The sequence below is a fragment of the Pipistrellus hanaki genome, assembly GCF_964339955.1.
Source record: "Pipistrellus hanaki genome assembly, chromosome: 2".
In the NCBI taxonomy this organism is placed as follows: domain Eukaryota; kingdom Metazoa; phylum Chordata; class Mammalia; order Chiroptera; family Vespertilionidae; genus Pipistrellus; species Pipistrellus hanaki.
Genome location: NC_140504.1, coordinates 189,436,321 through 189,461,413, shown reverse-complemented (window position 1 = coordinate 189,461,413; position 25,093 = coordinate 189,436,321). Strand labels below are relative to the sequence as shown.

General features: G+C 55.1%; 1 protein-coding gene across 1 annotated transcript in view; it reads left to right on the top strand.

Moving 5' to 3' along the window:
• The window catches only part of VWA5B1 (von Willebrand factor A domain containing 5B1), a gene marked incomplete at its 3' end in the record, with an annotated part of 45,660 nt that extends 31,449 nt beyond the window's left edge, over nucleotides 1–14,211 (top strand). Inside the window, exons 15-22 of the mRNA XM_084874834.1 lie at nucleotides 2,072–2,273; nucleotides 2,792–3,070; nucleotides 5,822–5,959; nucleotides 8,741–8,857; nucleotides 11,326–11,400; nucleotides 12,007–12,076; nucleotides 12,475–12,595; nucleotides 13,741–14,211. Coding sequence (XP_084730960.1) covers nucleotides 2,072–2,273; nucleotides 2,792–3,070; nucleotides 5,822–5,959; nucleotides 8,741–8,857; nucleotides 11,326–11,400; nucleotides 12,007–12,076; nucleotides 12,475–12,595; nucleotides 13,741–14,211 — 1,473 coding nt within the window. The remainder of the gene's footprint in view (nucleotides 1–2,071; nucleotides 2,274–2,791; nucleotides 3,071–5,821; nucleotides 5,960–8,740; nucleotides 8,858–11,325; nucleotides 11,401–12,006; nucleotides 12,077–12,474; nucleotides 12,596–13,740) is intronic.
• Nucleotides 14,212–25,093: the final 10,882 nt, after the last annotated feature.

The window sequence follows — 25,093 nt, the reverse complement described above, 5'->3', positions numbered from 1 at the left end:
CCGACGCTCTACCACTGAGCCAAACCGGTTTTGGCTGTGCGGAAGCTTTTTGTTTTGATATAGTCCCATTTGTTTATTTTCCCTTAGTCTCCTTTGCCCTCGGAGCTGTGTGGGTAAAGAAATCTCTATGACATATGTTTGCTATTTTGCTGCCCAGGGAGTCTTGCAGGATTTTTATGGTTTCCCATCTTACATTTAAGTCCTTTAGCCATTTTGAGTTTGCTTTTGTGTATGGTGTAAGTTGATGATCTGGTTTCATTTTTTTCTTATATCTTCTTTTTAAAAAAAAAATACATTTTATTGATTTTGTACAGAGAGGAACGGAGAGAGAGTTAGAAACATCAATGAGAGAGAGTCATCGATCAGCTGCCTCTTGCACACCCCTTACTGGGGATATGCCCACAACCAAGGTACATGCCCTTGACCAGAATCGAACCCAGGACCCTTCAGTCCCCAAGCCGACGCTCTATCCATTGAGCCAAACCGGTCTTGGCCTGATATCTTCTTAATTCACTTTTATATATACAGTAAAATTATTCTTTCTGGTAATGAGTTTTGACAAATGAATAGTCATGTAACCATTTCCACAATCAAAATACAGAAGAGTTGCAAATTTTTAAATATTTCCTCTTAGACATCTTCCCAAATTAGTTTTTAAGAAACTGACTGTCTTATTGCAGTGTTGTTGGACGTACCATAATTTACTTGCCAATCTTATTGAAGTACATTCAGGTACTTTCCAGATATTCATAAAAATCTTTATTTTAACAAACAATACTGCAACAAAGATACAGTACATGTACATAGATATTTGCAACCTTGTGTATTTCCGCAGGATTCAGTTCCTAAAGGTGGAATCGCGGGGTCCAGGGAGCATGGGCCTTGTTAAGTTGACAGCTAGCAGGGTGCTGCCTTGCTCTCCACAAGCATACGTCATGCACACTCCCACCAACAGTCCACGGGGGACCCCACCTCCTCACTGACCACATTCCGTGTCCCCAGACATTTACATATGTTCTAGTCTGGAAAATGGGGGAAGTCATAATTCATTTCATTTCACTTTTTTATCCTCACCCGAGGACATAATGTTATTGGCTTAAGAAAGGGAGAGAAACATTGATGTGAGAAACATTAATCCGTTACCCCTCCATATGCACCCCAACTGGAGATCAAACCCACAACCTAGGTATGTGCCCTGACTGGGAATCGAACCCTTGAATGATGCTCCAACCAACTGAACCACCTGGCCAGGACAGCAATTCATTTTCATGTAGAGCAGCACTCAAGAAGCCGGGCATGTGTTCATGGGTTTACTGGATACTTTTTTTCTGTAAACTGACTCTGAATGCCCTTAATCCATTATTTTATCGAGTGCCTCTCCACCCCCACCAGTGATTTATAAGAGCATTTTCTTGAAAATGAGCTTTGTCATGCATGTTGCAAATATACTTCCCAGTTTACCCCTGGCCTTTTGATGTTTCCTTTTTGTACCAGCACAAGAATAGACAGATTAAGACCACAAAACAGAGCAGAAAGCCCAGAGCGAACACCAAATGTGCAGGAGAGCTTTGTCGGCATAGAGGCGGGGATCGGATAAGCCCCGGAGACTCCATAAATGAACCGTATTCAGTAACCGGAGCTAGGATTCAGAGCACCAACAAAAAGGCCGGTTCCCATTTCCGTACACGAAAATAAACTTCATGGGACTCAAAGATTTAAGCAAACAAACAAATACCACAAAAATTCTACAGGAATTTATTTATTTTTTTTAGTGGGAAAGACCTTTTAAACATGACCTATGAGAAGACATCGGGAAAGGGTTAATTTTAAACACGTGCAAACGTTTTAAACTTTATGGCAAAAATAGGTGAGCCTAGATTATCTATGGTATGTGATTTTCCATGGTCTTCCGGGTTTTGGACCTCATCCATGTTTTTGGATTATTCATGTTGACATTTCTCATGGAGAGTACTTGGATACTCCAGGGGGAGCTGGGGTGCCCCTGGAAAGAGCTGTGGCTGGGGAGGGGGGGGGGGGCAGGCACCTCTTCATCTTCCTCTTGCCTTCCTAGCCCTTCCTGAACAATGGCTGGGACCTGTCCCAGGGCCCCAAACTCCGGGGCCCCGGGGCCCGCAGGCCCTCTCTGCTGCCCCAAGGCTGCCAGCCCATCGTGCCCTCTGACCAGGAGCCCCAGGCCTGGAGCCCCATGAGGGAGATGGATCTTGGGAACGGCCTGAAGCCTTCCTCAGACAGCCTCAGCCCCGGGGACCCGGGTAAGTGTCCTCAGGGTCCCCGGCCTGACTGGGAACAGGGAGGACTCCTTGGCTAGGCCTGACTTCCGATGACAGGCCCAAGGACAGACGCCTGAGCCCTTTGGGGGTGGGGGTGGGGGGTGGCTGGGGAGAGTCTGCTCTGGCCCCTTCTCTCCCTGAGGACCTCGCCAACCCCCCACTCTTTCCTAGTCCAGTCAACCTGGCCCTTGGGCTGCCTGTCCCCCACCACGTGTCCTCTCTGCAGCACATTCTCCCCGAGGAGTGCCTCAGCCCATCCTACCTGACCCCCCAGGTCCCGGCTTCCTGGGAGGTGGGTCTGCCCCCCTCTGGGGACAAGCCCATGCCACCCTACCTGTTCTAAGAGAGGAGTTTGGAGATCCCTGGGAGTGGGGGTGGGGTGCGGCGCTGTATTTGCTTATGGGTGTCTGTGCCCTGGGAACGGATGATGTCCCCTGGGGGACGGGGGGGCTGCCCTCTGTCCCCCAGTGCAGAGCACTGACTGGTCCCTCCGCTCACAGATCACCAGCCCTCCTCCTTGGAGGCCCAGACCTCCCCGGCCTGGGAGCCGCAGGCCAGTGCCGGCGGGCTGGCCACCCCAGACCCCGTGCTGGGCAAGGCCGTGGTCAAGGGCCTGCGCGACAGCCAGCGTCTGCAGTGGGAGGTGAGCTTCGAGCTGGAGCCCCCGGGCCGCGAGCCGGACGCCGACCTGTGGAGGGAGACCTTCCACCACCTGGCGGCCCGGGCCATCATCCGCGACTTCGAGCAGCTGGCGGAGCGCGAGGGCGACATAGAGCAAGGTGAGCCCTGCCTCCGGCCTCTGAGCCCCACCCCTCCGCAAGTCCCGCCCTCTGGCATCCGAGCCCCGCCCCTCCGCAAGCCCCGCCCAGTGACCCGCCCACCAGCCCCGCCCCTACGGTCTGCTCACCTCCGGGCCTCCAGCGTGTCCCTTCTCCCCACAGACCTCCACCGCCCAATGCTCCCACTCCCCAATGAATCGCTGCTTCCAGGTGCCCACACACACACACACACACACACACACACACATACACACACACATACACACACACATACACACACACGCGCGCGCGCGCACACACACACACACACACACACACACGCACACGCACATGCACACGCACCCCAGGGCTCCATCACTTCCAGTATCTGCCCCCACCTCCCTGCCTCCAGGAGGCTGTCTCCTCCCACCAGCCCTGGGCTCCTCCAGCCCTCCCCCCCTCACCCTATGATCTGTCCTCTCCTCCCTCCCGCGGTGCCCTCTGCTGCTAGTCCCTCACCCCTCCTCACCCCCAACCTTCTCCCCACAGCGCCCTCCAAGGCAGAACAAGGGGGACAGCCCTATTCCACCTGCTCCACTCCTCTGGGACCACACCTGCCTTCCTGCAGAACCCACTAGACCAGCGGTTTGCTGGTCTTTTTTGGCCCCGCCCCGCCAAAGCATCTTTAAAATCCTGATTCCTCCCCACCCCCACCCCGTGACATGGAATTCTTATTGTTCAAAAAGTGAACTCCTATTCACGTGGAGGAAGCCCAGAAGGCCATTACTTGGTCTAAACAAGCTTCCAAAGACCATGGCATCCATGAAAGAGACAAATAAAAGACTGAAAGAACGGCTGAAGTACTGAGGAAGGAGTCACTAACAAATTGTTAAAAAATAATAATAACAGTAATAATAATAATAATAAATAGGAAATTATATGAAAAATAGCAAAGTTTCAAAACATATAATAGAGAACTGAAATGCATAAACATGTCACAATATATACTTATATACTGCATATGAGGCCCCTAGAACCATAGAAATGCAAAAAATTCACTTAATAATTCATTCTTGAATTGCCCCCCTTAAAAATAAAATTGCCTCCCCGGTGGGGTGTGTGCCCCATATTGGGAACCACTGCCCTGGACCTACTTGGCCCACTCACTCATCAAGGCCACTTACTGAATGTGGATGGGCGGGGGGGGGGAGAGACAGCCTTGGGGCTGAGCACAGTAACCAGTGTTGACACAGACTAGCAGGAGAGGCAGCATTACTCAAACAAGTATAAACACAATTAATTGACCACATTTGTCCTAAGTGCTGAAGAAATACAGGGATACAGGAGATTGCATAACCAGGGTGGGGGGGAGCTCATTTAGCTCAGGAATGGGGGCAAACTTTTTTTTTTAAAGTGAGTCCTGGGATACTGATGGAGTCCACTTGAAGACTAGACACATAGAGATATATTTCTATTATTTGTTATAATTTATGCTTTGTTTACATAATATGATTTATATTCTATATTATTTGTATTGTTGTGAATACTTCAGAAATAATGGAAGTGAAACCAATGAATCACTGAAGTAGTCATTAGTAAAAACTTATTGCACACACACCGAAAAGACAGTTTGCAAATCAAGAGCACCCATCCTAGCATGGAATGAAGCTCGAGGGTATCTATATATATATAAAAGGCTAATATGCACAGTGTCCCCTCGGGAGTTCAGCTGGGAGACAGAAAGTTTGATGGCTCGCTGTGACATGTGCTATGGCGCAGAACGAAGGAAGGCCGTGGCTGCAGGCCAAGCTTAGGGACACCCCTGTGCACAAATTTTGTGCACAGGCCACTAGTATTATCATAAAGCAGCTTTTAGAGTGAGGAAGCAGTGACAGTTAATTCCTCATGGTGACTGGTTATAAAGTTGGAATTTTCAGCAGTTACCTTACATTAACCTTGGGAAACAGTTCAAGTCTCAGAGGCACAAGCAAGAAATGACCCAGGTCACATTAGTCTTGCAAAATGAGCTAAATTAAACTTTGTTTGTATAAAGAAACTGGTTTTGTCTGCTCAGGGAATTTTCAGGGCTGATCTCTGTTTGGTTTTTATTTTAACATTATATAATATGTTATTTTTTTCCCCATGAGCACTTCACCTTACAGTTTACAAAGCGTGTCCCTTCTGCATGTCCTCGGCTCCTCACACAGCCTTTTGGAGGTGACAAGCCACCGGGGCTGCTAAGTTGCCGAGTGGAAGGAGCTCGGGCTTCGGGAACAGACGACCACTCAGTCCCGATCTCAGTCCATTACTACCTCGCTGTGTGACCCCTCGCTGGCCGCTCTCCCTCTCTGGTTCCCAACCTTCTCTGCAAAACTGTCCAATGGGCCAGACCAGTGGCCCTCACTCAGCCAGGATGCTATGAAGATACTCTGCAGCGAGAGTCTCAGCAGACAGCTACGAACTGAACCTAGGAAATGCAGACAACGCAGATGGCTTTGATTGTTTTTAATAACACTAGTTTTTGAGGGCAGTAATGTCTTTTTCATTCTTAGATGTCTTACCTCTTTTACATTAAAACACCCTTATTTTATGGAGTGATAATGGAGCATAACAATCTTGGGGGTTTTTGTCTCCTTCATTGGCAAGTTGGAAACCCCTTGGTTTGAAGGACTCATTTCATCCTAAAGATGGGACCACTGGTCCAGCCTTCCCTCTGGCTTCCGGAGCTTCCGTGTAGGGTCCACAGAGTGACCCCAGCTTCTCCCTCCCCAGGATCCAGCCGCCGCTACCAGGTGAACGCCGTGCACACCAGCAAGGCCTGCAACATCATCAGCAAGTACACCGCCTACGTGCCCGTGGACGTGAGCCAGCGGCTGTACCTGCCCACTGTGGTGGCCTACCCCAGCTCCGGTAAGGCAGGGGTGAGGCCAGGCAGCCTCCGGGGACTGGAGGAGGTGGCTGGGACCTAAAGGGGCAGAGTTGCAGGGCAGGGTGCACAGAAGGGCCTAGAAGCATAAAGACCCCAAAAGCAGATGGTGCAGCCACCACGGGGCACAGAGCCTGTGAAACCATCCCACTCCCTTATTCCCACCAAAGAAGCACAGCTTCACTGAGTTTTCCCAGTTCGGACAATAATACGGGCTCACTGTAGATAATCCCAAAATGCAGAAAGACAGAAAATAAATAGAAGTGACTAGAAGTGACAGTCATCCAGAGATGAGTTCTGATTACCTCCGTGGTGACCACCCTTCCAGGCTTCTCTCTATGGATATATCCATAGAGAAGTCAAAAAAAACATAATTCTGTATGAACTGGATCATATCAACGTGTGCTGTACCTTACGAAATATGGGTGTGAAGGTGAATCAGTGTATCCTGCTGTGGAAAGATACTAATTGTAATAGTCAATTTGACAGGGATGGATGGATATATAGATATGGGATGGATGGATGGATATATGGATATAATCCTTTAACCCTCAGACCAACTCTGCAAGGTAGATACCATTACCCCCATTTTAAAGATGGGGAAACAGAGGCAGAGGGGGGTAACTTGTCCAAGGTCACACGGCAGTAAGGGGCAGAGATTGGCTTTGAACCCCAGGCATCTGGCTCCAGAGTCTCTGCTCTCCCCGCTCCTCTCCAACTGCCTCTTAAGGTTTATCAGAACCTACTGAGCCAGCCCCTCATTATTAGACCTTCCGTTTGTTCCCTTTGTGGTTATTGTAAATGATGCTGCAAAGAACATCTTCGTGCACCTGTCTGGTTATCTGTTCCGGGTTCATTAACTCTCAGAAGTCAGATGGCATATCGAGGTTGTCCATTTAAAACTGTGCTGGATGTTACCAAACCCAGCAGTAGTATTATTAAGGTCAGTATTATTAGCCCCATTTTCCAGATCTGGAAATTGAGGCTCAGCGTGTTAGCACGCCATCCAGCCCCAAAAGTTATTCCAATGCCCACCCTTGCCAACACTGACCGTTGTTTATCTTTCTAAACCCTGCCAGTCTGACAGTGAGGAAAGACTCTCTTTGGGGAATTTCTTTCGTTTTTAGTTTTTGTGTGAGATGCTTTTCACGTTTGTGAACTATTTGTTCTCTTCATTTCCTGAATTACTTTTTCCTGTCCTTTGTGGTTTCTTTTTCTTTCCTTTTTTTTTTTTCTTTTTTTCCAGACCTCCTGAAAGAATTGTGTTTGGAAACAAAATGTGCCTTTCCTCGTCCCTCCTGTGCCCTGCACCTCTTTCATTTACAGTCATTGTTCTCCGCTCAGGCTCTGGCCGGCAGCCAGGCTGTTGCTCCACCGGCCATTCTTATTCACTGGGCCTTGTCATCCTGAATGACATGCTTATTCAAGATGTCTGTCCCTCCCACCCACCTCTGACCATCCTCCTGGCTTCTGTAGCCACAGTCTGGGCGTATGGAGACCATCCCGCCATCCCCCGAGGTCTGATCGGCGCTTCCCAAAGTGTGATCCAGGAAACTAGAACACTAGTTCCCCATCCCATCAATGGCCAATCAACACAAAAAAGGAAATACCAGCCCTGGCCAGTGTAGGCCGGTTGGTTGGACATTACCCCATGCACTGAAAGTTGCCAGTTTGAGTCCCAGTAAGGGCATATGCCCAGGTTGTGGGCTCAAACCCCAATAGGGTTTTGCTCTCACATTGATGTTTCATTCTTTCTCCTCCTGCCTTCCTCTCTCTATATAAATCAATTTAAAAAAAAAATCTTTTAAATAAAAAATACCAGATGAGGAAGAAACTGAACTAAATACCAGTTCAGGAAACACTGAACTAAATAAAGCTCCAGAGCTTTCTTCACAGCGGAGCCTCTTGGGGCCTTGGGGATGTTACTATACATCAGGAGGCTCAGAGGATGGACCATAGTATGCAGCTTCTTCAAAATGTATTGCTCAAGAGAACTCTTCGTTTTTTTAATATATTTTATTGATTTTTTACAGAGAGGAAGGGAGAGAGATAGAGAGCTAGGAACATCGATGAGAAAGAAACATCGACCAGCTGCCTCTTGCACACCTCCTACCGGGGATGTGCCCGCAACCAACATACATGCCCTTGACCGGAATCGAACCTGGGACCTTTCAGTCCGCAGACCAATGCTCCACCACTGAGCCAAACCAGCCTTGGCAACTCTTCGTTTTTTAAAGGAATTACTTTCAGACTAGTGCTCCCATAGAGTGGGTTCCCCAAAACACACTTGGGTGGTGTAGCTTCATCTCTCTTCCATCCATCCCCCATTGGTGATGCCCTGGACTGCAGGGACCTGCCTGTGGCAGGGGGGATGGGACCTGGGTCTCTGAGACAGCAAACTGGGAATGAAAGGAAACAGGGTGTTCGTGAGAAACCCAGCCTTTAGACTAACTAAAAAACATTGCTGCTTCCGGAACATTGTCTCTCAGCAGTAGTATTATTAAGGTCAGTATTATTATCCCCATTTTCCAGATCTGGAAATTGAGGCTCAGCATGTTAGCACGCCATCTAGCCATTAAAAGATGGGGCTGGGGTTCAAACCCAGGTCATTCTGGCTCCAACACCCATGGTATCACCTTGTGCAATGCCTCCCTGTCTTTGGATCATTGACAGACTGAAGCCAGGATCCTTCCTGCCAGCTTGGGAAGGAGGCAAAGGACTGGCACAGTTGTACCCACCTGACCCCTTCTCCTGTCCTCACCAAGGTGCTGCACTGCGGATGGCCAACCCCCGGGCTCTGAACCAGCAACAGTGGAGGGGCAGCCCCGCTGGCTTCAGCCGGTCGCAGAGCATGCTCAGGGAAGACTCGGCAGCAGGAGCTGGCAAATTTCAGAACCTAAGTAAGAGCCACCTGGGCGGGTTCTGGGTCCTGAGCTCCTGAGTCATGGCATCCTCCTGCCCAAGACCCCGGAGGCCTCCCTCGGAGTCTGTACTTTGGGCCCTTGCAGGACCAGGGGGAGGCCAGGCCTCCCAAGCTCTCTGAGGCCTGAGGTGGGCAGAGCGCTGCAGCATGGCCGCCCTGCACGCATGCCCACACCATCCCTTCGCCTCTCCCCTCTGAAGGTCCGCAGACCCCGCTGACTATTCCCTGCTTTCAACCTCTGAGTCCTCCCAGGCTCAGATGCCAGAAAACCCGATAAATAAGGGAAAGCGGGGAGCAAAGAGGCAGGTCCATAGTTTGGGTCCTACCATCTGCCTCATTCAGGATTCCCAAACACTTCCTTCCCGCCTTCCCCTGATTGCGTTGAGCCTGCAGCTTGGTCCTTGAAGATGTGTGATTTGGCCTCTTTGCGTCTTTGTACTCATTCGCAGGAGGCTTCACCTCTCTGTGTCCTGAATGCCTGTCTTCCTGTCTCTCTAGACAGCCTCGTGGCTGCACTAGTCCCAACCCCTTTCCTCACGCCCTCGGGTGTGCAGTGAAGATCTGCTCTGTGCACAGGGACAAGGGCAGTGGAGGGCCCGCCTGGCCACAAGCCTGGACGCCCAGATAGTAATTTATGTTTAACCTGAGGGTTAGACAGTTCTCACAGACATTGGCGGGTTCAAAAGGGAGCAGTGGGTGAGGGGGTGGAGGAGCGCTTCAGAATTAAAGAGCCTCCAAAACCGGAAACCTGCTCTTCCCTGGGCCATGCTGAGCCTCCGGTCTAGAGGAGATGTCTCTCTCTCTCCATAGTGGTGGCCCATGACTTCCATCAAAATCACGACTCCCTTCTCCTCTTTTCTTTTTTTAAAACATTTTTTATTATTATTTCAGAGAGGAAGGGAGAGGCAGAGAGAGATAGAAACATCAGTGATGATGAGAGAATCATCAGTTGACTGCCTCCTGCACACTCCACACTGGGGATCGAGCCCACAGCCCAGGCATGTGCCCTGACCTGGAATTGACCTGTGACCTCCTGGTTCACAAGTCACTGCTCAACCATTGGGCCACTCCAGCTGGGCGAAATCCCTTCTTTTCAATTGTCCTCTGATTCAGATCCAAGTGCCTGTGATTTCTAGGCTGTTCCTCTCTCCCAAGCACGTTCCGTCCCCAAGGGTGACAGTCGCTAACACGTACTAAGAGTTTCCTGTGTGCTGGGCACTGTCCCAATTATCCATGGCTCCTCATACTCATCTGAGTTGGTTTCTTTTATTGCCCCCATTAAGAGATGAGAAAACTGTGGCTCAGAGAGGGTAAGTGACTTACTCAAGATCACACAGCTGATATAAGGGAGAGCCAAGACTTGAACTCTGGCATTGTCTGGCCCCAGAACCTGGGAGTTTAACCACCAGGCTAATAGCCTCCTGGTTGCCTCAGTCACTCGTTCACTCCCATGCTGCCCCACTCCACCCGAGCACCCAGTGACAAACAGCTCATTGTCCCTCATGGAGTCCTGACAGTCTCACAGGGGACCAGCGGCTCTGATGAACACCTTTGTGCGTGAAGCTTTTTCCATGATTCGGTTTATTCTTTTATAGGATATGAGAGGCCCAAATTTGTGCAAGGGGCTCGTCCCTCACAGCCCCAGCTGCCTCGGCTGGCTGTTGCAGCCCTGGCCGGCCCCAGCTTCATCCGGAAGGTCGTCCAGACGGTCATTCTGCTGTTTGGTCGAATTAGCACATTAGCTCTTTATTATATTCGACTGCCCATCACTCTCCATCTCTTGAAATAATGATCCTAAGAATAACCATCCTGATTATACATTTTGAACAAACTATGTATCATTATCACCCCCATTTTACAGATGGGGAAACTGAGGCTCGGAGCCATGTTCTGGTGCCTCCTAGAGAGCAGGCATGAGATCCTCCTCAATGAGACACAGGCCTGGTGCTTCATGCCTTCTTCTCCCCAAACCCCCAACTCCCACCCTCAGCCCCTGACCTTCTCCTGCTCCCCTGGTGGGTCTGTAGCTCAGGGTTTTATTGAGCACTTACTATGAGCCAAGCACTAAGCATTAGCTGTGTATTATCTCACAGAATCCTTATACTGCTGTGGGACAGATACTCTTACCCCTAATTTGCAATCAAAACTTAGGAAGGAAGTCCCTTTGCCAGGGTCACACAGCTAGTCAGCGGGGGAGCTGGGATTGGAACCCAGGCATTCTGACTCTGACAGCAGAGCAGTGGTGGTACCTTGAAGACAAAGGCCCCTCCAACTAGGGATGGAACACTTGACCTTGCTCTCCAGCCCACCCCCAGCTTCTGTGAATTCAGCCATCACTCTCCTGGCAGCGGGGGGAGGGAAAGGGGGCAGGAAGAGAGGAAAAAGGGGAGCCAGGGGGCCAGGCCTCACTGCGCCCCTCTGTTGCAGATGGGGAGGAAAGCCCCGCGGTGCCCTCCAGCAACGCCACATCCCCGGGCGGAGAGAAGCACGCTGCCTCTGAGGGTATGTGGACCATCCCCCGGCTCTCCCCTTAAAGAAGGCAGTGGTTGTGGTTGAACCTCAGGCCAAGAGAGTGTCTTTGCCCAACGAATTCCTCATGTATTCCTCAGCGCAACCCTGTGCGAGATGAATTGGAAAATTCCCCAACTTAAAGGCTAGGAAACGGAGACTCAGAGAAGTAAAGTGACTTGCCCAAGGTCACACAGCACGTCAGTGAGGAAGCCAGGCCTCGCTGACCGTTCCACCACCTCCCTCTGCCCAGAATCCTCTAGCAAAGTGCCAGGGAAGGAAAACCAATGTCCCCATCTGGGGACAAGAGGGTTTAACATGAGGTTGTCACTGCCCCAGCAGGGAACCTTCCAGAAGATGCCAGGGGCCACCCGCCCAGGGCACTGGAAGGCCTGTTTCTTACACATGGGCCCATATATTTCGCCCCTCCCCATGCCTGCTGGGTCAGCCACAGAAAGCAGCCTGACGTTCATCTAGATCCCTAGGGACGCAGGCTAGCCCCTGGCCCTCTCCGGGCCTCAGTTTCCCCCGCTGGGCAGGGAGCGGTTGAACAAGGTCCTCTGTCAGACAACAGCTGTCCCTGTGTGTGTGGCTCTCCAGGTCCCCTGCACGGGCTGACCACTAACACCCTGTCTTCCCGGAAGGCCTCGGAGACCCTGTTTGGAACCAGGTACGTGGGGTTTCCATTGGGGTACCCTCTCCCACACCCCGTCTTCCAGGGGCTCTCCCTGGCTCGGAAGGCCAAAGGCAGGTCCAGCCTGACATTTGGACAAAAATGAACAATCCAAACCAGCCAATCCAGGGATATCCTGTCCTCCGGGTACCCCACTGCAGAAAGCCCCACCTTTGTGGCTCAGCTCCCACAGTGTGGTCTCTGCAAACCCAACCCCCTGGGAGGGCCAGCCGGGGGCGCGCTGACCACTGGGCTAAAAGGCGGTCCTAAAAACAAATAGCCTAGTCCTCGTCCAGGTGGTTACTCACTCACAGAGGGCCTCGGGGTGGGATGACCAGGGACACCAGTGGGGTGGAAAGGGGCTTTAGCCACTCTTCCCTGCCTCCACCCCACAGGCTGACTCTCAAGAAGTCCAGGCTGCTGACCAAAGCTGCCAGGGGCTTCCTGGGCAAGCCGCTGACCAAGTCGCCAGAGTCCACCCCGCCGGGGAGCCCGAGCTTCGACTACATCCCGCTGGTGAGTGCCCCAGACGCCAGCTGCTCCACAGGGGCCTGCCCGGAGCCCCCTTCCAGCCCTCCCCCTCCCCTTCACAAGGGAACAGAACTCAGATCTCGCACCCACATAGTCAGCAGGGCAGAGGGATCTGTCTGCATGAGACCCCTCACCCAGGGCCTAGGAGTGTTGCTAAAAGCTAGCGGCAACATCATCTTTGCAATCCGCTGCCTTCTGAAAAATTCCCGGGAATTGTACATTCTGCCCCACCATCTACACGTGTCTGCTTTTCAATGCATAAACATAAGCCTTGAAAGGACGCTCAGGTGAGTAAAATGCATACCCCACGGGCATGCGCTGTGTTTGGCGCTGCGATAGGAGAGCCGGGTTGGTGGGCAGAGCAAGGCAGGTGGGGCACCTTCTCCAGGCTTGCGGTCTGGAGGAATGACGCGTGGCTTACTGAGGAGCATCAAGGTCAAGCCGAGGCCTGAAGGCCGCAGAGTGATAGCTGGAGGCCTAGAGAGGAGAGACAGAGCGGTGGCCGAAGAACAGGGCTTAAGGAGGAAATGTCAGGGACGAACCAGCGGTTTGGAAATCATGCTTGGGACTTATTCTAAGAGAAAACTGACGCCGCTGAACCGACAGATGTGATCTGTGCTTTACAAAGACCCCTCGGGGCGCTGGAAAGATGAGGCGGTGGGGACGGAGGAAGAAAGCAGAGGCAGAGACAACATGGGGAGGTGGATGGTGGACTCCAGAGAGGTTTAGAGAGCAGACGTGTTGGCACTTGGAAACTGATTGGCTCGGAGGATGGAAGAGGGCGGTGAGCTGCCCAGGGCCGGCTTGATGGCCGAGGACCGTGATGGGCCTGAGGCAGAATGGGAGTGACGGTGTTGCGTTAGGCGCGGAGAGGGGTCAGTGTGGAGTGCCTGTGGGGTAAAGGAGCGGGCTGCTCAGTGGGCCTGGACACACAGATCCCCCAGGAGGGGGGTCAGGCTGGAGAAGTGAATGGTGGGCTGTGTGGACCCAGAATGGTGGGCTGTGTGGACCCAGAATGGTGGGCTGTGTGGACCCAGAATGGTGGGCTGTGTGGACCCAGACCTTTGCATGGCCTGGGGCTCCACCGGCTGAAAACGTTGAGGCCCACTGAGGGGCTCCCCGACCCACAGGTGTCTCTGCAGCTGGCCTCCGGCGCCTTCCTGATGAACCAAGCCTTCTGCGAGGCCATCCACATCCCCATGGACAAGCTCAAGTGGACCTCCCCCTTCAGCTGCCACCGACTGTCCCTCCCAGCCCGCCAGCCCCAGGCTAAGAGCAGCCCCTCGTCTCGGCACCCCGCGTGCGACACCTTCTCCGAGGAGACTCTGGCCGGGGACAAGGCAGGCTGGGAGCTCCGAGCGGGGAAGCTGTGGGCCACGGTGGTGGCCCTGGCGTGGCTGGAGCACAGCTCGGCATCCTACTTCGTGGAGTGGGAGCTGGTGGCTGCCAAGGCCAGCGCGTGGCTGGAGCAGCAGGAGGTGCCTGAGAACCTCACGCGGGGCACACTCAAGGCCGCCGCCCTGCAGCTGTTTGTGCTCCTGCGGCACTGGGACGAGAGCCTGGAGTTCAACATGCTCTGCTATAACCCGAATTATGTGTAGGGGTGGGGTGCTGGGGCAGGGAAAGGCGGGGAGGGGACCCTGTGGGCTTGGTGGGGGAGCTTTGGAAGCTGTAATATATTGGTTGCTAGAAAGAACCCTGGACTAGCGATCAGGAGGCCTGAATTCAATCCCAACTTTGCTACCACCTGGCTGTGCAACTGAAGGCCAGACCGTGGCCCCCGTCTGAGCCTCAGTTTCCCCCCCTGTAAGATCAGTGGGTGAGGTGAGGTTGGACTAGATCTCTAGAAGGGTCAAAGGTTCCTTTCTGCCTGGACTGTGGGCTGCTGTGGGGTTACTGCCGCTGGGGGTGGAGAGGGAGCACAGCTTAAGCCTGGGTTCCCCCAAGAGGAATCCAGTGGCCAGGGTCCCCTCAAATAAAAGGATGAATGAGCAAACCCCAAAACTGCAAGTAACCAGATGTACAAGCTTATAGCTGGGCAGGAGAGACCACCTCTGCCTGCTGCATTGTGGGATAGGCACTTTGTCTCCATGGTGACAGTCCAGGACCCCTCAATCACGCTTACAAACCCACTGGAGGACCATGCTCCCCAACAATGGGTAGAGGGGCCACCGGGGCCTTTTCCTCCGCCTGGAAGACCTCCGTGTGTTTTAGTATTGACGTGTGACTTCCTAGCTAAGAAAAGCTGGTGAGCAGGGTAAGGGGAGACACCGTGCAAGCTGGGGTGTGAGAATGAAGCGGAGGTCTGTGAAAAACAGTCCCAAAGAACAGATGTAGTCAGAGGAGTCAGTGGAGAGACCAGACAGCACTTGAGTAATTTACACACTTCAGGAAGTACATAGTGCAAACTCCACCCATCCGTGCTGAGGGGCTAGAGAGGCACCCTGTGCCCGCTGCATTCTGGGACGGGGGTGTCACAGTGTGGGGGACAGGGGCCTTCTTTGCAACAGGAAACCGTGCTTGGCTGCAGCGCATTCTGGGCAGCAGCTCCAGCCAGGAGACGTGACATATTCAATGAAATGAAAGACTCTTGAAGCTTCCAGGCAGATAGGCCCTGGGGACTTCCTCTCGGGCCCCCCTGGTGATGCCATGTGGTGACATCCTTGTTGCAGCCTCAGATTCCCTCTTGGTTGCTGCCCAGCGATCTCAGCCCCACAGACTCTGCTGGAGACAGGTCCGGACCTCACCGAGGAAGCCCACCAGCTTGGCGCCCCGGGCTGAGTCCGCACACCCCACCTGCACACCCCTCTCCAAGGCCTTAACCTCGCCTCATCGAGTGGCCCCGCCAGGCCCCACGGCCCTGGCACAAGCTTCCCGCTTCCTGGAGACCCGGAGGGCCCCACACAGACCCGTGGAGCACGTGGACTCCGGCGCCATCTCAGCCTCGGGAAGACTCAGAAATCCCCGTCTTCAGCAGGAGCTGAGGGAGCCCAGGGGCCCAGCACCCACCAGGCTGGAGAAAAGGCAGCCCTAACAGGAAGTGGTACCCCACAGGCCCCCCACCCCAGGAAGAGCCCTCCCTGACCTCCTGCTGAGCTGCAACATCTCCCAGGCGCCTCTCTGCACCAGCCCCTCAGGCCCTCACAGAAAGCTGGGCTCCATCCCCAAGGGAGGGGGCGGGGCTGGAGGCTTAATATAAATTCCGACAGCTGCTTGGCTCACTGTTCCGTTCTCACCCTCTGGGCAGCCACTAACCAGTGGCAACCACCACCCCAGGCGGGACCTGATCCCAGAAGAGGATGTTGGCTCAGTGTCAGCCGCCACCCAGAGGGGTAAGGGCTGTAGGCTGTCTTGCTCAAGGCCTCGAGCAGGTGTGAGGACAGCATTGTCGGCCCACCCCACCCCCTCCTGCCGCCCACCACCATCACCAAAATAACACTCTGCAGCCCAGCCCAGAGGAAGGAGGAAGGGGCGTGGCATCATTGATGGAAAGGTTGTCAGGCAGATGGTTAACGCGCCTGGCACTAGTTTGGGCAAGTGGCATCTCTGGGTGCCCTGGAGCTGGGGCTTCCCCCTGCTCTGACTTTCCCAGATTCCCGGCCTCTGGGTTCGTTTCCTCTTAGTGCCCATGGACTTGCTCTAATTGTCTGGGTGACCTTGAACAAGTCACCTCTGCTTTCTGGGCCTCTTTCCTCCGCTAACGCGAGCGGGTGGGACCGGGCTGTCCAGCCTCCCAGTTAACCTGATTCTGGTGTCAGGGCTCTGTGTGGACAATGACTGGGGGCTTAGGATGGCCCGGCTTCTGCCCAGGATGGAATGAGACACTTGGAAGGAGCAACCGAGAGACCCCGCAAGGCCAAGAGCACGCCACCCGCTTCACAGGGAGATCCTCAGACCCTGCCCGGGTGGCAGCAGCTGGAGGGCTGGACGCCTTTGATGCACAAGCGAGTTGCTGACCTCCGCTCTCCCTGGCTGTCCCGCCCAGCACCAAAGGTGCAGAGGAGCACCTCTGGTGATGGGCCGCCCTGTGCCCCTGCCTGGAACCTGTGGGACACTCCAGCACCCGCCATGGCCGAGCCCGGATGCTGCCTCTGGTACAGCATATTGGACCATCTCCGAGTGGTCCCCAGACCCAAATCCTTCCTTAACCTGAGAGCCCGGGGAAGGGTTAGAGAGAGAGGGGCAGTGCTACCGGGGAATGGGCCATGTGTTCATTGCCATGGCAACTGGGAGATCGTTTCCCCACTTCTCTAGCAGGGTCTAGAGAAAACAAAAAAAGAACGGGCGCCTTCGGGGGCTGTAGCTCACTCCGCGGCCCAGTGTACAAATCAGCGGGGCAGGGGCCTGGGCAGCCCTTTGCAGTGGAGTAATCTGCTCGCTCGCTTGGCAGAGGTCTCTCCTGAGGCCAGGAGCTCAGCAGCATCTCCTGGCCAGGCCCCGGCCCCTACCATGAGGCTCCCTGAACCTGTACTCGGCCGGCCCCAGCCTGGTGGCCTAAGCCTCGGAGCAGCGCTCTCCCGGGTTCCCTGACGAAGCAGGCTTTCCCTGTTCATGCTGCAGACCTCCTCGGCTGGAACCAGCCGGAACCGGCCCTCTTGAGCTTCTCGCCATGTCCCAAGGCAACGCGTCTCGTCTCCACGTGGCCGCCGGTGGGGACGCACGCAGTGCCGTTTCTCTGTTTGCCCAGGGGCTTTGGCTCGAGTGGCATGGCCGGTGCTTGTCCCCTCGAAGCCTCAAGTGCCTACAATGCGCTGCCCCGTCCCCTCGCCTGCTCACCTGTAATGTCCCCCTGGTGCCTGTGACCCTTGTTCTTGGAGTAACCTCGCCTATCTGCTCGGTGGCCAGCTGGGTGGGCGTCGTGGAAGTCCTACCCATCAGCCACCTGATATCCACTGAGAACCGGCAAATCGCATCCCTGGCCGTGTGAGTGTGTCTGTCCTCAGAGGAATGGCTTATCTGCCAGTGGTGGCTACTGTTCTCGTGTAGGCTTTTAGCTCATAAAACCTGTGGAACGTGATGACGTGACAACACTACTCACATTTCTCGTGTGTCTGCTCTTCTGTTCTCAGGGCTCGGGCTGGACTTTAGATGCGTGGTCCGGCCATCGGCTTGCCTAGGGGGTCACCCCTGACTTGGTTTGGATTTCCCCAGGGCGACCAACGGTCCCACTCTGACTGGGACTGAGGTAGGGAGGTCCCAGGATGTGGCACTTTCCAGTTTTAAAACTGGGGAGATCCGGGGGAAACCGGGACAAGCTGGTCACAGGGGTTCCCCCAGAAGCAGAGCCCAAGATAAGGATTCGGTGCCGATGGTGTGTTGTGTGACCCAGGAAACGCTACAACGAAAGTGAGGCAGTGGCACAGAGACAGAAGGGACACCGATAAAGGGCGTGTCGCTAGCAAGTCACCACAGGGGGTGCACTTCCATCCCTGGGGAGCTCCCTGGGAAAGAATGGGGGTGGGGAATGCCATTCCACTCAGTCCCTGGGTGAGGGTCACCTAGGCCATTCATTCCAGGGCGCTCCAGCCTGCCACCGGCGGTGCAGCAGCCGAGCTGGCCCTGAGCTGGAGAAAGCCCGGGCAGAGACTCCCAGGGGCTGGCAGGTGGCCAGCCCGTGTGCCAAGGGGAAATGAGTCGCGGGGGCAGCATGGCCCCAGCAGCACGTGCTCCCGTGTCTTGGCGGAGCTGCCTCCCACGGCTCGGATTTTTCTCAGAAGCAATTAGTGATCACAGAATACGTTTATGTGCAAATCACCGCCAGTCCCCGGCTTGCCTCCGAGCCCACACACGCTGATCCCAAAATCAAACAGCAGGCTCATCTGGAAATCCTTCAGCGGCTTACCTTGTTTCCTCCAAATCAATCAGCGCTTTGCAGCCTTCTGGGAGAACAGCTGGCTGAGATAGGAATCCCCGCAGGCCGAGAGCATTGCCTCGGATAGGAATTGATAGGGATCTTTCGGGAGCCAGGAGGCTGAGACTAAAAGGTCACATTGAAGATGCAGTCGCAGGCATGGCCCCTCGTGGGTGATCTTCGCTGCTGATGGCTTTCACTGAGATGGACAAGTCCTTTCTCTGACCCCTTCCCTCTGCGCCGCGCCACCCACCCCCCGCCAGCTCTAGGCTGCAGGAGGACCTGAGGTCCTTTCGACACCTCACTGATGTACATGAGCTGGTACTACCTCCACTTTTGTAAGAAGCTCGCTTCTTCGTTCTCTTCTCCCATCATGCATCCTGTAAAAGCCGTATGTGTGTGTGTGTGTGTGTGTGTGTGTGTGTCCCCTGCTGGGATGGCAATAAGGGTCTCCTAGACCAGTGGTCAGCAAACCTCAGCTCAGGAGCCACATGTGGCTCTTTAGACCTTCACACGATGCAAAACATACTCAGAAAAGCAGGGACTCCACACTGGGAACTCTCTAGAAGGAGCGAATGAGGCGATCCCGGTGGCTTGGGTCTCTGGGCCTCCTGCACCTCTGTCCTCTGGTGGTCAGTCCCATCCAAGTCATGGCTGGCCCCCTGGGAAGCCGGGGCTCCCCTGGCGCAATTAATCTTTACCCTGGTCTGAAATGGGGAGCGGAGACCTCGCTCTGCGGCTCTCTGGGTCTGCTCCCCACCCCCCCCCCAGCAGCAGTTGTCCCCTCTTGAGCATCACCTAGAATCTGCCAACCATGCATCCTTCCCGGGAGCATGCAGGCCACCCACCCAAAGTCCAGCCACCCCAGGTCCAGGGTTGGAGGGAGAAAGAGAAATGTGCCTCCCATTGATATAATGAGACACGGGTAATCTGCTAGGAGGCATCCTCTCTTAGCCTGGGGGTGGGGGAGACTGGGGACTCAGGATGTTGTTACCCCAGCTCCTAAGGCCCCGATCATATCTGGGGGGAGGGACGTTGTCTATGATGGACGGCTCCCTCAGCTCCCCCAAGCAGAACTAACTATCCCCTATACTACCCGGAAGCTCCGAGGTCCTCCAGGTTGCAGAGATGGACCCAGCAGGCACCAACCGGGTTCCTCTCTGGCTGCAGCATCTGGGGCTTCCCCAGAGCAGGAACCCAGGGGCTGTTTGCACAAATGTCTTCACACGCAGACCCTCCCCTGCTGTTCTGATATCGTCCAGCAGAGAGCGCTGTGGGCATGCATTGCCTTCCAGGCCCAGGGCTGGCTGAGGCATTTGGGGAAAGAGGGGCAGCAGGAATGAAGGGAGGCTTTGGAAGCTATTTCTGTTCCCTGGCAACAGTCTTTTTTCTCGGCTAAAAGTGGGTAATTCGTGATGGCTGGTTAGCCCACTGAAAGGCTGTGCTGGTCACGTATTCACCTGTGTGTCTGGACACCGAGCTAGCTCACCTGGGCCTGGAAAGGAGAGGGTGACTACGTAGTCCTTTTCCTGCTCTGCCCACTCCTCCTCCCCTCCACCATATTAGTACCCGCTCCTTCTCCAAATTACCTGCAAGCCCACTTCTTAAGGAAGCTTTCCTAGGCCTCTTATTAGCAGCATCTTCTTAAAGGAGCTCCCAATCATACATGGGGTCTCTCCCAAGCCACAGATCTTATCTTCTCCATTAGACCAGGGTGACCCCAAAGAGGGCTCTGTCCCCTCCCCCCGACTGTGCGCTCTGCAGCAGCTATTGGATGTTTACCCAGGGAAACACCTCCTCCAGGAAGCCTTCCCTGATCTGCAGCCCAGGGCAGAGAGGACCTTTCCCACAGCCCTTTGTGCTCTCGGTAACGGCTGTTAGGAGCTCTCTCGGTGATATTTCAAGGCTGTGTGTCCATCAAACTATAAGCAACCTGAGAGAAGAGCCTGGGCCTCAGCAGTGCTCGGCACATGCCAGCTGCTCAGTAGATGTGTGCTGAAGTGCACGGTTAGAGGGTGACCCAATCATCCTGTGTTTGGTGCAAATAACCAGAAGTTAGGATTTAGGGAGTCCTAACTGTCAGACATGGTTCTAGGTCTTTCCGTTGATTCACCTCGTTTGCCCCTCACAACTCTATGACGTACCATTTTAGTTTACAGATGAGGACACTGAAGTTCAGATGCATTAAGTCATCTGCTCAAGGTCACCCAGCCAAACACTGGTGGGGGCAGGATCCAAACCTAGGTCTGCCCAACTCTTGGGCCAGGCCTCTTAATTTCTTTCATTCATTCGTTCATTCATTCATTCATTTGTTCACTATGACATCTACCATGTGTAGGTACCCAGGCTAAGTTAACTGGGCCAAGTATAGAGAGGGGAGGAGCCCTAACCAGTTTGGCTCAGTGGATAGGGCCTCAGCCTGCAGACTGAAGGGTCCCAGGTTTGATTCTGGTCAAGGGCATGTACCTTGGTTGTGGGCACATCCCCAGTAGGGGGTGTGCAGGAGGCAGCTGATTGAAGTTTCTAACTCTCTACCCCTCTCCCTTCCTTTCTGTAAAAAAATCAATAAAAAAAAAAATTTTTTTAAAGAAAAGAAAAGGGAGGAGAAGGAAAGAAAGGGAGAAGAGAGGAAGTAGGGAAGAGAGGGGAGGGGACATTTATTCCTGAGCTTTCCATACTCGGCTGTGGCACAGCTGGCTCACTGTCCCCTTGCCCACTAAATCCCCTCCTCACCACACCATCCCCCGAAGGTAAATGCAGCCCAACGCCTCCTGTCCCTCCAGGAAGACAGCCAGGGACTAAAGACACAGAAGACTCTGTGACAAATCCTCCTCCGGTCTCTGCTCATCACATGCCACACAAGGAGCCCACAGCTGTTTGCCTTCTCCCCACTGTGCTTTCCCCGTTCCCTGCCCTCCTCTCCTCCCGCCCCGAGGAGGGAAGCAGCAGACGGCCCTGGCCTGGGGACCCAGCTGCTCCTACTGGCAGTCAGGGCTGGCTAAGGTGCTGAGAAACCTCCAAATGTCCAGCCCACCCCCTTACAGTAGGGATACTGAGGCCCAGGGAGGCATAGGGCCTGGACCAACGTCACCCATTGTATCTCATGAATCAGAGGAAAAGCCATGGAACCATGTCTGGCATTCAGGGCCTGGACCACGGTCACTCGGGCCCCAAAAACACTCTCATTTGTATCTAAAGGCAATGCCCTCAGAAAGGCTCCTATGGAAATACCCCTGGGTGGGTGAAGGCTACAGACGTGGGACTGCAGAGAGGTGGTACCCATAAGTTAGATATTTGGGCTGGGGGAAGCCAGGTTCTAGGGTGGCAGAGAGCACTAGGGGGAGGGGAGCAAGAGCCGGAGCAAGGCGGGGACAACAGGAAATGAATCTTGCTGTCCTCCCCATTTTATAGTAAAACTATCAGATTCCCTGATGCTGCGGGAGACTCCCAACAATCATTCAGCAGAGACACAGGTCATTTCGGGGTGCAGTCTGTGTACCCCTAGGCAAGTTCCTTCCCCTCTCTGGGCCTCAGTTTCCCCATCTGTTAAAGGGGAGAGGTGGACTGGGTCACTGCCAAGGTTCCCTCCAGCTCTGAGGAGGGTAAGTTTAACACTCTCATTCCAGAACATTCTAGAACATTCCAGGATGACTACGGGTTGCCCACACTCCCGCCTCAGCCCCCAGGAGGCTGTGCTAGCTCTCCTGGAGACAGGGACTCTCCCCTTGGGCCATAGGCATTGAGAGGACAGACTCCAGGGTGGCCGCACCTGGGGGGGCGCGGGGGCTCTGGGGTCCAGAAGCACACAGAGCAGGCAGCAAGCCTGGAGCCTCCAGCAGCCACCAACCAGGCAGATCGGCAGATTCCGTTCCAGAAAGCTTGGAGGCCACCACCGTGGCCCCTGGGGCCGGAAGCCTGATGAAATTACAGCCGCCATCAATCAGAGGTTTGGCCGTGGGCAGTGGAAAAAGGGTGAGTTTCTGGGCTGGCCTCGCCCTCCTGCTGGGCCTGTCACTGGCTGGGGGAGTCACTTCACCTCCCCAGCCTGGTGTGCCCAGCTGGGTGCTCCCAGGTAGACGCACCCTGGGCCAGGCAGCCCAGAAGAGGGCCCCGCAGCCCGGGGGTCAATCAGTCTTTATTGGGGGGGCGGGGGGGGGTAAGAGGGGCACGGTTCCTGGGTTTTATGAAATTGCAATTCCCAGTAGAGAGAGAACTTTCGGGGTGACACCAACAAGGCCTGGGAGCGCTATACACTGTGCCCACCAAACCAGCAATAACATTAATGACTGACTGCCCCCAGGTCGGCCCCTTCTGGAAAGCAAGCCTGCAGCTGGGCCGGGCTGTGCTAACGGCGGGAGGCGGGGAGCCCCCACCTGGCAGTGGGCAGAAGCCCTCCCCCCACTGTGGACCCCTCTCCCCAATCTCTCCAGCCCTCCCCTCCCTCTGCTTTGGCGCAGCTGTATCTCCGCTCCCTCTCCATCCCTCTTCCTCGGTGCTCTCTGCCAGTCACCGCCCACCCCTGCCTGTGTCTCGGCCTCCAGGGGCGCCCAGCCGGGTCCTCTCGTCTGTCTGTCTCCCCGCTCCCCTCCCCATCCAGACCGGCAGCCCCCGCCCCCGCCCCCACGCGCCCCGCCTCCCAGCCCAGGCAGCCACATCTGTCCCAACCGAATCCTGCCCATTAGGCCGCTCCCTCCGCTCCCGCTCCCCGCTCCCCATCCCTCCGCTCCCCGATCCCCGCTCCCCCGCTGCTGACGGAGAGACAGCGAGCGCCGCCGCCTACACGGACGGGGCGGGGTGCAGCGGGGAGAGGCGGCGGCCCCCTCCCGGGCCAGCCCGGCCTCCGTCTGTCCACCCACAGCCGGCGAGAGGCGCCAGGCCCGCGCGCGGGGGTCCGAACCTCACTCCCCCAGGCCTCGCGCTCGGGGCACCCCCACCACCACCTGCTCAGAGACCCCCACCCTGGTCTCCCTGCACCGACCCTCGCGCGCGGATGTCCCCGTCGGGGCCCGAGATTCCAAACTGCGCTCCAGGCACCGGCCTGGCGCTCCGGCTCCCCCAGGCAGCTCCGAGACCCCCCGGGAAGCTTCTGGGACCCCCCTCGCCCTGGGGGACCCCTTCCCGCTCCAAGACTCCAAATTGCGCTTCTGGCACGCCTCTCCGACCCTCACCTCCGTTCCGGGCATCCCCACCTGTACAAGTACCCGCTCTCAACCCTCCTCCCCGACCCCCCCACACCCCCACCCCACGCTCCGGTCCTCGGTCTCCCGGTCTTGAAAAGCGCGGATCCGCCTCCACGAAGGCACCGCGGTGGGAACCGGGAGGGGGCACTTAAGAGCAATTAGCTCGCTCACAACTGGCAGCAATACCTTAATAAATAACAGTCTGAAAAGCATGTAAATAAATATTAGCGCGCATTACGTGGGCAGAGAGCGCGGCCGCCCCCTTCCCCCGCTGGTTTGAAATGCTGGGAGATTGGCAAGTGCCTGCGGGGGCCCTGGGAGATTCCTGCGCCCCGAGGCTGAGCAGGAGGGAGGGGTGGAGGGAGAGGCCCAGGGGGCTGAGCTGGGGGATGAGGGGAGAGGCCCAGAGAAGGAGCCCAGGTTGAGAGACTCAGAAAAACCCAGAAGCTGTAGGGGAAGGATGAAAAAGAGGTGGAGAGGAAGAGGGAGAGGGACTAGGCCCTAGGAAGGGAGCAGAACCCGGAGCAAGGGCAGAGGAGAGGAGCAAAAGAGGCAGGATCTGATGCCCGGGGTTACAGAGAGTCTGCCCGGTTCTCTCCTGCTCTCTCATTGCTCCTCGGTCTTCCTTGCTGCCTTCTCCTCAGACCCCTGGCCGCACCTCAGACCCTGGGCCTTCCCTCTCCTGTCCTCACTCCCTGGATGACACATCAGTCTGGATGCTTTGAATGTCATTTCTGTGTGGAGGGCCAGCACATACACACTGCAGCCAGACCGTCTCCTCTGGACCACAGACTAACAACTCTTGGAGGTCTAAACCCACCTTAACGTGCCCCAAACCAAACACCTGCCACACACACACAGACACACACACACACACACACACACACACACACACACACGCCAAGTCTGCTTCACCCACAGTCTTCCCAGTTCAGCAAGTGGCAGCTTCCTTCTTGCAGTTATTGAAGCCAAATCGCCTGGAGTCATTCCTGCTGCCTCTCACACCTCATCACTACCCACCAGCAGTCCTGTCCTCTCTGCCTCGAAAATGCTTCTGGAATCCTTCCATTCCTCCCGACTCCATGACTCCATGGCCCCCAGGCAGCCTACTACACCCCCATCATTTCTCACCTGGATCGTTACAACAGCTCCTCCTCAGGCTCCCTCACCCCCATCCCATCCCCCTCCACAGTCTATCGGATTAGGCCACTCCTACTGAAATGCTTCCTTCAGAGGAAAAGCCAGCATCCTTAAAATGGCCCTCCAGGCCCTAGCAATCTACACTCCACCCCTCCTCCCCTTTGGCTGATGTTCTCCTCACCCCTCTCCCCTCCCTCCTTCCCTCTGCTCCAACCATCCTAGCCTCACCGTGCTCTCACTCGGAGCCTGTTCCCCCTTTAGGGTTTTCACACTCACTGTTCCCTCTTTCTGGTACATTCTTTTCCCGTAATC